The following is a 13,633-nucleotide window of genomic DNA, read 5'->3' as shown; positions in this document are numbered from 1 at the left end:
AGTGAAGTGGAAAGGTCATTTTCATCTCTTTAAAATACGACCATTATGAATTTTGTAATTAAAGTTTTATTATTATTATTGTTATTATTATTGTTGTTATATATATTATTATTATTATTATTATTATTATTATTATTATATTATTATTAGTATTATAAATAACTGAAATTATCAATAAACATTTTACATACTAGTACCATAAAAATTCTTTCATCTCGGTAAAAGAGAGAGTGCTTATCTCTCTCTGTTCTCTCAAAAAATACTTATAACGCTTCCAGCGAAAGAGAGGGAGGGAGTTACCACTATGACATTATTATCTTGTGTGGCAAAAGAGAGAGAGAGAGAGAGAGAGAGAGGAGAGAGAGTTTTTTTAACCTTAATTAAAAAGTGACATGGATAGATTAGTACGTATTGTATTTCTTTAAAATACTATCACATATGAATTTTTGCAATTGATACAGGTTATTATTTATTATTATTATTATTATTATTTATTATATTATTATTATTATTTTGAAAGTATGAAAAACAAATAGTACAAGTACATAAAAAAATCTTGAGTCTCAGTAAATGAGAGAGAGAGAGAGAGAGAGAGAGACGAGAGAGAGAGAGAGAGAGAGAGAGAGAGAGAGAGAGAGGGGGAGGGGGGGGGGGGAAATCTCATGAACACGTGATTGCAACACGCAGCTCTTCCCTCTCATGGCTGTCACAGAACTTGATATATCTGACAGTTTTAGTACCTGGATCTCGAGAACAAAAGGTTACTGGAAAGTTACTTGAAGAAGACTGGGATTTTTCCTTCATTCTTCCATAATTTTTTTTAAATATAAAGCTAAAATCTTACTAATTCACTATGGTATTTTCTTTAATGAATTTATATTATTGCTGTATAAGTTAATATTAATATTTGAAAATAGTAAATCATTATTTATCATACAAAAAACGACACCTTTGTAGTAGAGAGAGAGAGAGAGAGAGAGAGAGAGAGAGAGAGAGAGAGAGAGAGAGAGAGAGAGAGAGAGAGAGAGAGATTAAATTATTTTTATTATGTGATATCATTTCAACTTATTAAACTTACTAATACAGTATTAATCAAAATTAATATTTGAAAATTAGTAAATCATTTTTGATTATAAAAATGTATTTAGTCATGAAAATAACATCAAAATACACTAATTAGTGATTATTTTCGTCGGAAAATACAGAGATCCAAGTCTAAGTAGAGTATAAATGGATTCTTTAAGTGAAATAATGTTTCAATGATATTTTGCTGTTTTGTATTAAAGGATATGTATACTGTTTGAGAATGCGTTCCTTATCCTTGACTATGGTTACCATACAGTTTAATAGCGTAAATTAATTTATGCGCCCTCCGCTCAGAAACTAGTTCTGCGTATGAGGTATCGTTAAAAGGCATAAAAAAACCGTCGAAACTTTGAATTTGCGTTGTAATCTAACCAGAAACTTAGTTTTGTTAATTATGTATACTGGAAACAAGCAATGATTTTTTCATTATTTGCGCTTTTGGACTGTTATAAACTGCGCATCCCAAGCTAGTGTATTAATTCGCTCGGAAACTAGTTCCGCATATGAGGCGTCACTAAAAAAATTTAAAAAATACGACATAAAAAGTGTCGAAAATCATCATAACCTCAAAATTTTAATTGTAATCTAACCAAAAACTTATTTTTATTAATATACTGTGCTAAATTATAAAGGATTCTTATCATAGTATGCGTTTTTTAAAAGAGTCGTTAACTCGGAGCGTCGGAAGCGTCAGCGTCGTAACCTCGGAACAAGTGTCGTAACCCAGGGCGGATTTTTCAATGAATATTTAAGAAAAAGCGTCGTAACCTCGGAACGTCGTAAGCCGGACCCGTCGTAACCCGGGGACCGCCTGTACCTCCATACATATTCTCTTCCATCTAACTTTCCACCTCTCTAACAATTGTTTCATAGTGCAACTGGGAGGTTTTCTTCGTATTACACCTTTCAAACTTTCTTACTGTCAATTTCCCTTTCTGTGCTGAATGACCTCAGAGGTCTCATTGACCTAAATTCCATTTTCTATTCCATATACATATTATGACCAGCTCGACATTGACTTTCTCTCCAGCTCCAGCAGCTGCAGTAAATCACTCATTATTCCTCATAGTCTCCATTACCATTTATCTTTCCTCTTATTTATATCTTCTTGGTTATCATGCCATAAAATTCTTATTCTGTCTTTTGTATGCCCTTTTTCACCAGTTTCCACTGTTTGATGCTATATTTTCTGATAATTTTTATTTATGTACTTTTTATTTGTGTTCCAATTTATTAAGCTTCCTTATTTGTATCATTTTGACTGGCTTTCTCAGTTTCATTGATTCCTCTTATTACTTAATGTCAAAAACCATGATTTGAATCTTTTATCTTTACCAAAATATTATAAAGTAGTGCACTACTACAATTTCTTCTTCATGTATGTTTATATACCAGTGATGAACGAAACATGGTAAAAGTTTTACTGCCATTTTATGTGTCCTAACATCATATAATGTCTCTTCTGATGAGTAGCATACTGATCATATGTCATAGAGGATCACCTTATAGGATGTCTCCTTGGTTGGAAATGCACGTTTCCTTGGCAGCGCAAGGACTCCTCCCCTGTCTACAGTGCAATTTCTTTGACTGCACAAGTTGACTATAGGATGTTTAGAACGTATTTGCATTGAGCATATTTTCATAGGACATCCCCTAGTCTCCTCTGTCTACTTGGAGAAGACCCATGTTAGACCTCTTCACTTCACAGTTCAATAGGAAGCTAGAGGGCTATTGTTCATGGTCCCAGATTTGTTCGTTTGGTTGGAGGACTATCCTCTGCCTACTGGAAACTCTTTAGGAGGTTGAACGATGGAGTGTCGCTCTACCTTCCTCGATTCTCCTAAAGTCCCAGGAAAGTTGTGTTCAACTCCAACAAGATATGGAGTTGTTTGTCTTGTACGCACCATGCCCCCAAGGCCTGGAGCTCTTCAAAGATGGGAAATAATTTACAACTTTACTTTGAAGATGGGAAATGATATACCACTTCACTTTGAAGATGGGTATTAATACACCACTTTACTTGTATGTTAGTCTAATTATATTTCCCTCAATACTGGACGTGTCAGTAACCATCCTGGAAAGAAACTTTGGGACAATTTAGATTGAAGAATAGCTTATTGTGTTGATCTTGGTGAAGGCTATGAACCAAGCATATGATAAAAATATTAATGTTATTCAATTGTTTCTTTCTTGCCTGCAGGAGGTAAGTGAATCGCAGATTGACCTCAACTCCGCCTACATGTTATTTTACCAACGTGAAGGTATCAGTGTAGATAAATACTTGCCAAATGTTGATGGTAAAGTTCCTTACCCGAGTGAATTAGACGAGGAAAGTGAAGCAGAGTATAAAAAACAGTGTGTGATAATGTAAGTAAAGAAACCTGGATTTTCTACAATAGCGTTTCTAATGGTTTGCCCAAGACTTCCCGTAAGTCAGCAATGCAAATATAAAAAAGTGCTCATGATATGTTGTATCTCTCTTGTATATAAAGGCTCAATGCTAATCTTGTCAAATTTTTGTTGGTCCTGTTGGTCTCATTTGCAGTTGCTAGGTCTGTTTTTGTGTGTCGTGTTTGCTTTGTAAAATGTTTCCAACCAACTTGACACATCATCATCATTATGCACGGAGGAGTCTTTTTCAGTGTACCAATAAATGCTTTTGAGTGATTCAAACAGTATTAGGATGATAGTAATTTAAGGGAGAGTCTTAATCTTTATTTTTATATTTTGGCAATTGGAATTTTTTTGGCTCTTGATTTCTCTTCAATGTCTCATTACAGAAATGTATTGCAATTGCAAATGATAACAACATAGATTGATTGGTGTCACAATATATTGCAGTCTTTTGAAATGTTTAAATTCAAGGGAACAACAAAGGAAGTGAATATGGATTGTAGAAAGGAAACATAAGGCTGATACACATTCACACAGGGAGTTAGCTCTCTCTCTCTCTCTCTCTCTCTCTCTCTCTCTCTCTCTCTCTCTCTCTCTCTCTCTCTCTCTCTTACCTATGGTGAGTTAGGTCACAGTTAATATTGAGATTATATTGATAAGTTTTTTCACTATTTATGTAGAGAAATAACATTTAATCTTTTGTAAAAATGACAACTGAAGAAATAAATGATACAGCACCTCTTAAAAACCCTAAAATTTGAAATTTTACCCAGTCAGCCATTCTGGTGGAAAAAGTAGGCCATTCTAAGTTAACAAAAATGCCAGGAAGTTCATTGGCATTTGTTCGCCAGTGCTGGTGTACCACTGTAATTTATTGATTCTGGAATGGTCGGCTTGCTCCACCTGTGAAAGAATAAGCTACTGTAAAATGCATAGGTTTGTAACCAAACAACTGAAATTGTGTTAAGATTAATTTTTGTACATCCTTAGTTTTTCTATTCATTTTAAATACCGTTGACTGTAAGTTCATCAGAGAATTTATAAGATGCTTTAGTTTTTTAGGACAGAATGAATTTTCTAGACTCTATGTAGGACAGAATGAATTTTCTAGATTAAATTGCTATAGTAGACTAGGAATAAACTGAAAAGTAACATCATTGTCCTAAAACTGACTTTGGGTATGACATGTACAACATAAACATATTGGAAGCTTATTGAAATGCCTCCACTGTGATATATGCAAGCTAATAGCCTCTTGTGGGGTTGAAACAAAGAATGAGAAAAGGCTCTCATAGGAGATAGTATATTGTTTCATCCATGTGTATGAATATGCAAGTTGTAGAATAAGAGCAAGTTGTCAGTGTAAGTGAAAGAGACCTTATTCCCTTTGTCTGCTTATATAATGTCTGGTTAATTTTCATGCTTGTTGAGTTTCTGTGTGGATATATAAGTTACATAGCACTTATTATTTACATAAAGCACCTAATCATGTATATACAGTGAACTGAAGAGACATTACTGTACTGTTAATGTTGATCAAAAATATGTTTAGTAATGAAACTGTGGAGACAGCATGAGAATAGTCGGTGTTGGCTGGTTCCTTTCATAATCAAAGTGAGTTGTTGTTCTAGGAGGTTTAATTTTATGAGCTACATTGGCCAGAGTATTTTTTCATGCAAGAGTTTGGAACATTTTCAGGTTGCTTTAAGATTTCTTTCCATAGTTCACTCCCAGAAACAAATTTTGAGTCAGACATGAGCTGTGAAGGTCAGTGACAGAATCGTTACAAGTGACTGTCTTTCTGCTATGTTTGTAAACTTTATTTATATATAAACTTTAGGTTATTGATGAAACTACCTTACAATGGTTCAGTAATGTGCAAAATTGCAGGTTATTGTTGAAAATACCTTAAAGTAGTTCTGTATTGCACTAAATCACTAAGGGCAAATGGCAAGCTGTTTTGTTTTTTCAATTTAACAAAATACTTTGATGTGACAAAAATCTCTTGCTAGGTTGTTAAAGTATCTTATTTTGAAGAGTTATGACTTGGTAAGACATAATAATTAACATTCCTCTTGTGATTTAGAAATGATACAAGATAATTATATGTAAACTGACTCTGTACATGCAGACAGGTCCCTCACATGTGTAGCATGTGCTTTTATCACAATTTACAGTGTTAGTATATAATTATTTAACATCTGATGGAGGACATGTTCATGATTATCTGAAAATTTTGCAGAAAAAAAAGAGGGACTAATACTGTACCTAACCAAAAGAGCCAAAGATAGAGTGGACTGAAATGTATATTTTATAGTGCAAAACTTAATTTTCATGTAGGTATGTGCCATAAATGAGAATGTCTGTGAATATGTGGGAAGAATTATTTATATTACCCTGTCGTGCAATATCTTTCAAAGTAATTAAATTGGGTGAGTTTTTTGCTTTGATTTGGTTGTTTTAGATAAGTTGCTTTGTTATATATATAATATGAATGCACTCGTTATATCAGTCATGGATCAGAGATTATGTTTTCAGCTAAAACAGTCTTTTCTCCAGGTATTATTTTAGTGGATCAGGTAATATAAGTCACCCCCTGTTGCAAAACCATTTAATGGCTGCCATACCTTATTGAGCTTAGAATGTTTAGTGTTAACTTTTTCCATATTATAACTAGGAGAAGGAATACTTTAATCATTATCTGTAGTTTATTGTTAAGAGATATAGTTTGTATTTTAGTATAAGAATGATTTGAGTTTTATCCTTGTTTAGGTTTAACTACTTTTTCGTCATTTTTGACATCTTCAGGGTTTTGAAAATGACCTTCTTAAACATTTTTTTAGACTGTATGGCTGGAAATTACCAGGTTGCAAAATAGCAACCTCTATTTTGCAACCTTCAACACATTGCACAAACATTTAAACATTCTCAGAATACATGTGATGGGTGAGTTTTCAAGTGCATTGGAGGGAAATGGCTGTTTCCCAATAGCACATACATCTCTCCTTCAGTAAAGTTGAGCAGAGGTGGTGTATTTAATTATCTGTTTGTGAGTCTGCAAAATATGTCAGAAGATTATTGAAGGCTTTCATTTAAAATTGAACAAGAAGGCTATAGTCCAAGGGACGTAAGATTTGATTTTGAAGAGTAGCTACTATTTAATTATTCTATTGCTTTTTAAACCTAAATTGCTTTATTTTAATTCTTTCTTTTTCATATTTCCCAGGACTTTGTTGATGTTAGTGTGCTACATTACAATATGTGTAGGTGTTCTTTGTAGTACCACACACAAATGCTTGCAACACTGACCACATTTAGGATATATCAGTTTTCCAGTTAATCTCTTCTCTTTGTCCAAATTTTTAGCACTTGAACCACAGTATGTGGTACCTTATCAAAGGCTTGGGAGCATTCAGTATTTACATATGTCCTGTTTTTTTCCTATGTTTTTCTTTGTATACTGGAACTTTTCAGGACATTGTTTACTGTTTTCAATGTTTAAAGACCACAATACTTAAAATCGTTGTCATCCTGAATTTATACAGTATTCTATGATCCTCCTCCTTTCCTTCAGTATCTGGTACATTTGTTATTTTAACCGTAAGTTTGCCATTTTTCACCAACAATAATTTTGATGTGTGGTTTCTTTTCATAATATTGCTCATGACTCTGTTAGGAGATTTTGGCAAGCGTATTATTTGTTTTTTCAACTTTTTCTCATTTGGAATCCTATTTTATCACACACACACACACACACACACACACACAATGATATTTTCCAGTCTTTGCTGCCATTGTGTTACCATCCAGTCAGCCACATACATTGCCACTATATTATTCATGAATTTTTTGTATTCTTCATCAGGGGTGATTATATACTAAATAGCTTCTTCCACACATTTGATACAGTGTGTATAATACTGTAGCTCACTAGATTACGTCAGATTCATCCATCTTCCTCTGTCATCTTACAAAAATTCCAAGATTCTTTTGTCAGTCTTTCTTTCTGATGCTTTCCATCACTCTTTTCTTCATAAACTTCACTCTGTGATTCTGTTCTGGTTTCTGTATTCTGTACTCTGTCTTTTTGGTATTTTCATCTTTTGGACATGCTGAATATTTGAAAGTGTCTTTTCCTTCAAATGTTATTTTCTTACCATCCTTCCAATTGGCAATTTTACTTTTGTTCAAAATTCTTTTTTTCTGCATACACCCATCTTCAATGTTTGTCTGTAATAAGTTGTTCATTTTTTTATTTTTGCCAAGTTTGTTCCTGTTGATTTTAGAGCACTTTTTACAAAATTCTACTTATGCAGAAGTATATATATATACATAATAGTTTTGTCACTCATTCACATGACTTTATTGTACTCTCAAATATGAAGCCACAGATATCCTTGGGAGATGTAGAATTTTAAATTAGATATACTGAAGGCAGTGTCAAATTGACCAAGGTTAACTTGCAGAACGGAAAGGGAATATAATAGTCATTATTTGATGTGATCTGGGTGAATTTTGGCTCCATTACTCATATACTACAGTATATAGTAGTATGTTTTATCGTATGGTAATTTGACTTGAATGTCTTGTACAGTTAACACGCATATTGTTTTAAAAGTTTTGAGCATAAATAGTAATGTTTATAGTATATGAATTGCTAAGAACGGTTCACACGAGACTAACTATACAAATGAGCATAGTTACACATTGTTTCTGAAGATCTAATCATATAGCACTGAAGTTTAGCTCCATTGGATATGTTATGTAACAGTGTTATGTGACAGCTCTCTATTCAATAAAGAGACCAGTATGCACTGAGAGGTAATCTTTGAATGTAGTGCACTAAATCATTATGAACAGCATTTTTGAACATGTAGCTTTCATATAATCTTAGATATTCTTCATTATGAACAATTATTTACATTTGAAATAGCTTTAAAAGACCACAGTTTAACACATTTTATTGTAGAGTTACCTTGAATGTTGGAAGAAAAGTGAATTAACAAGTATCCCGTACCAGGTACACTGCTTTGTTTTGTGTAACTGTAAAAAAATAGTCCTGACTTCCAACCCTAACACAGCAGTATTTGCCCATTGTTTGCTTTGTATTACCAGAGCTCTTAAGTTTGTGCATTTCTTTAGTCTTTTTCACTGTTCCTAAAGGAGGAAGCATGTGGTGTATGCTTTTCCTGTTGTTCACATGCTTCATGTATTGAAAATTGTGTTTTTTTCAGTCGATATTGTTGAGCCGTTTGCATTACAAACGCAAATTCAAGCACTGTGTGTAGGCTTTCAAATTAATGTTCATATCCAGTGCCTCCATTCTTCATCTTAATAGCAGAGTAAGAGCTTTAATTAAAATTCCTGCTGCCATGCTGCTAAAGCAGTCTGCAAATACATATCAGTGCATTGCAGTTGTTCAGCAGGTATAAATAAACTGACGGCTTCAAAGTTTTCGGAATAGTAGGCCAGTGGTGCTTATTTTAGATGGTTGTAGCATTTCTGAGTGAAATATTTTAATTAAAGAGGTGGCAGAGGAGGTTTGTTGCATCCTGAGAACACCAAACAATTGACTGTGTTGTCCTTTTATATTGACTTAGTATTCACACTTCAATCCATGCATTGTTACTGCTGTTAAGCATTCTTTACATGCGCATTATGCTGCTAACAATAAGAAGCCTCTTCTTGAATATGTACTATTTAAGTGTGTTAGCTATGAAATCGTGTGCCACCAATTTATAGAACACCTTCAACCCCCCAAGAAGCAAGAGCCATCATTGCTGTTGACTACTGCCCAACTCATCCCTCAGAGGAGGAGCTGATGACAATACTATGGTTGTTTTGTTTTCAGTGTTTGGCTGTGGCACTGATAGCTCTTGAGGTTGGTGTGAATGCAGAGAACTTTGAAGAATTGAGATTATCAGAACAATATCAGACTTGTTCAACACTGCAGTTTTGCAGATGAAAGTATCCAGTAGACTTGTCTAAGAAAGATTCCAGCTGAATGCTCACCATGGGTAGAATTGTTAGACTAGTAATAATGGATTGGAGGAATGCAAAGAGGCTCTAGGACCTATGACATCCGCCTTTAACAAAGGAATATTGAGTATGGCAAGTCTTGTCCCTGGACCAATTTGGTAATAATGGATCAGAGGAATGCAAAGAGGCTCTAGGACCTAGGACATAAGCCTTTAATAAAGGAAGATTGAGTATGAACAAATGCCATTGTAATAACATTAATGCATTTGTTGTCTGCTCAGTTTTCTTTAGGTGTCACACTCAAGGGGAAGCAGGTGAAGAACTTCAAATTAGGACACTTAAAATAAACAGGCATGGCACCTCTAAGACTCATCTCGTAGGCCTCAGAATTGCCACACAAGTTTGCTGATCAATTAAACTTATGTTGGTCATCTCCATTATTATGTTGCTGGCCTTCATTTAACCACAACCTACTATAAAGTTTCTTGACTTGCAGGTTACTCATGTCTGTGTATCACAGCAATTTTTCTCGGGAAATTTACTCATAATCTTCTTTGTCGTTGGTAGAGCAAATGGGGGCACACTGTGTAGTAATATTTAATTTCAGTTTTTTGTCTAGACAAGGATTAGATAACACTTCAGAGTTATGTGATATGTTTAGCTACATTTTATCATAATTACTGATTCTTGTATTCATTACTCATTGGTTTTTGGCAAAGGTCGTATGAAGTTTTCCATGCTTGTATAATGTAATGTAATAAAGTCAGATGTATATTGTCATGGCAGTCAGTTAAAACATGACATTTTAAAGCAATTCCAAAATATTGATAGTTAGGTACATTTAAATTCACTAGCATAGTGAACTTGGGTGGCCTGAATCATCCAGATGTGAAGCTAGCAGCACTGGGAGTTTTCTTTGTCAACAAAAACCTGCTTATATATTCTGAGGTCACAAAAACTCAGGTGAATATCAGAATTTTATGAAAGAATTAAATATTTGTAGATTAATACTACTGTAGCACACAGTTTATGATCATTGTGTTTATAGCCTACCCTGACTCTCCCAAGTCATTCAGGTACTATAGTGTTAGGTTTCAGCATATATATCAGTTGTAATTAAACTATGCAATTAGCATCATCATACACAGTTTTGAGATGCGTTTCATCATCTTCTATATGTTTGTGTTTTCTGGTGGTTTATGAGATAATAGAAAGGGTTGTCTGCAAGCCAAAGGTTATTGATGTAAATCTCAACTGAAGTGTGAGATTTTTACTTAGTTTGCAGGTTATTGAAATTGGAAATTTGTAATGTTTTTGAGATACCCAGTTCTGTAACTACCACTTATTCAGGACCACTTAGAATAGTGATTTTGGCTTCACATATCCATAACTTTTTTACACCTTAATACGTACTTGAATTTGGCAGTTAAAATGGGTAGCTTACTGGGTAAAAATGTCACCTGAGTTAGGTAGAAACATTGAAATAAGTTTTGGTGGGAGTAAAAATTTTCACTCTTTTACTGAATATTGCTTAGACAGAACAAGTGAATTTTCATTTATGTAGTTGTTTGCATTTTAAAAAGAAAAAAAGGCATGTCAAAACTCACATGAACTGCACTGTAGTGTGTGAAAGAATAAAATTTTAAAAATAAAATATTCAGTAGGTAGAACCAAAAATGATAAAATGATGCTTAGTAGTGGGTCAATAGATTCCCTCTCTATTGAACTTTTCCCAGATAAGAACTTTTTTTGGGGGGTGGGTGGGGGGCAAGAGTAGTTAGGCCTATTTAAAGAGAAGACATTAAATGATGTGAGACACAAGCTCAAGTAATAGATGTTTAAACAAATAACCCAAACCATCATTTCACTTTGCAAGTTATGGAAGATGTTTGTGGATGTTGATAGAGGGAAAAGTAATTCACCCATGCTATATACAATGCTTTGTTATTTTTTTATGAAAGGTATATTCAAGCTTGTTTTCACTCTTTTAGTTAATGATGTTGTTTTGTTAAGACACTTTGACAGATGTGAATACTTCAGTAATACAACAGTGATAATACTGTAGTAGCAATATTAAGTGCTGTTGTCATGATACACTACTAGTAATAGCACTAATTATACTTATACTATTATCATTGTAAAACAGTAAGCTTCAAATGCAACACTACTACAGATGCAAAAATGCCTAACCATATGTAACTAAGTTGTTTACCTGCATGTAATATTTTTATCAAATAACTTGTTGAAATATTAACTAAATATAACTGTAGGAAATTTTTCCATATTAGATGGTCATTGCAATATAAACATTACTCATTATGAGCATAATAGTGTTTTGCAAACGGATATCATACTTATTCTTATATTGCAATCACCATCATCAAGGCAAGAATTTATACACTAGAAAGTTTTTTTTGGAAAACAAGTTATATACCGGGTATCTATTTTATTTCTCTTCTCTCGCAAGTTTTATGGAATTGAAATCAGACCTTTATACTGACCACGAGTGTATTCATATTGAATACAGTAATAAGAATTTTTTAATACCTCATAAGTTTTTTTTTTTTTTTTTTTTTTGCCTTTCAAGGAGTACATGTTTGCTTACTTTGTGAATAGACGTGATTATTGGACATTATAGATGTTGGCATGGATTGTGTGATAATGAAGAAGCTTGCTTGTAAACACAGTTGCACCAGTTACAGTTAGCTGGGTTCCATTTCCTTGATTGTGATATGATATTTTTAAGATGTCTGTAATTTATATATTACATACTCATAATGTACATTATCATTACATTTATTACCATATATCAGATTTTTTTCTATTAATATTTGAATTTATAGATATATTGTAAATTTTTGTGTATTCTGTTATCTTGCTCTAAATTTTTGTAATTCAAGGCAGGAGGCCTCCTGCTGTATATTGTATTACTGTTAACTGTTATGTACAAAATATAATGGCCATGTATCTGTTGTTGACTTTCTTTCACCTTCCAGAGTTTGTTGAGGCTATTATGACTTGAATCTTGACATATTTTGGCAAGGGGTCAGTCAGCTTAAGGAAGAAAGCATTAAGACCAAAGCAGGGGTGAGGAGATTGTTGGATACAGTATTAAAATAGATTAAATTGCAACATAAACCAGGTTCCCAGGACCTCTGCAGGGATATTCTGAGCATCCTATAGATATATATGAAATACTTTTCAGTCCCTTCCATTGTACTGTTGGGAGCTTTCATCCCTTTTGTTACTGGTATCACTCACATTTGCTTTTCATTTCAGTGTCATTTCATTGTGTTCCGACATTTTGGGACCTTAATTTTTTACACCAGTATGTCCTGATATTTATTTTTTTCCTTATTTTCTTGCCATGTTTTCATGAGTGATTTCTTTGATCAGGTTTCACAAGCAAGATGAAAATGCAATCTTTAGATCCTTACTAGATTAAAAGCCCTTAGGGGTGGATGTTAGTGCCATCAGTGCATCTTGCACAATATTGTGCCCTGTAGCATGAGCGCCCACAGCAAATTTTGCAAGGGGGCCAAATCTTAATAGTACATACATGGATAGTTTCTGGTATCGAGGAAACACTTTTGACCCTTTGAACTAGCAGGTTAATTCCAAAAACTATCAGCATTTGCATTTCTTCAATGATTAAAGCAGTTATATATACAGGCAGTCCCCAATTATTGGCGATCTGGTTTTATGGCACTTGTCGAGTGCTGAAAATTGCTGATTTTCGGCACCAAAATCCAGTTATTGGCAATTTTTGCTTATCATCAAGCCGTCGGAACAGAACCCCTGCTGATGACCGAGCCGACTGGCAGTCCTTGGTTAATGGCTATCCGGTTTTAAGTGCCATAAAATCTGCAATTTTTGGCACCATAATGTGCCGAGTTAAAGTTATTGGTGCTGATAATAGAGTTATGGCACCAATACATACCTAACAGACACACCATTAACCAGTTATCAGTGCCATAAGTCATCAAGTACTATTAGTTAACCCTCTTATGCCGACTGGACGTATTTTACGTCGACATTTTTTGTCTCCCGTGTGCCGACTGGACGTATTTTACGTCGACTTACAAAAGTTTTTTTTTAAATTCGCGGAAAAATTTTTATAGGCCTACCAGCCTAAAACTTTTGAATCACGCGCCTTGGGGGATGCTGGGAGTTC

General features: G+C 34.0%; 1 protein-coding gene across 1 annotated transcript in view; it reads left to right on the top strand.

Annotated features, from left to right (window-relative positions):
• LOC135205492 (ubiquitin carboxyl-terminal hydrolase 32-like) overlaps positions 1 to 12,431 on the top strand; it is a gene marked incomplete in the record, with an annotated part of 352,787 nt that extends 340,356 nt beyond the window's left edge. Inside the window, 1 exon segment of the mRNA XM_064236209.1 lies at positions 3,287 to 12,431. Coding sequence (XP_064092279.1) covers positions 3,287 to 3,457 — 171 coding nt within the window.
• Positions 12,432 to 13,633: the final 1,202 nt, after the last annotated feature.

This window comes from Macrobrachium nipponense, chromosome 24 (assembly GCF_015104395.2).
Source record: "Macrobrachium nipponense isolate FS-2020 chromosome 24, ASM1510439v2, whole genome shotgun sequence".
NCBI classification, from domain to species: Eukaryota; Metazoa; Arthropoda; class Malacostraca; order Decapoda; family Palaemonidae; genus Macrobrachium; species Macrobrachium nipponense.
The sequence above is the reverse complement of the archived record's forward strand: the minus strand, read 5'-3'. Positions and strand labels throughout refer to the sequence as shown.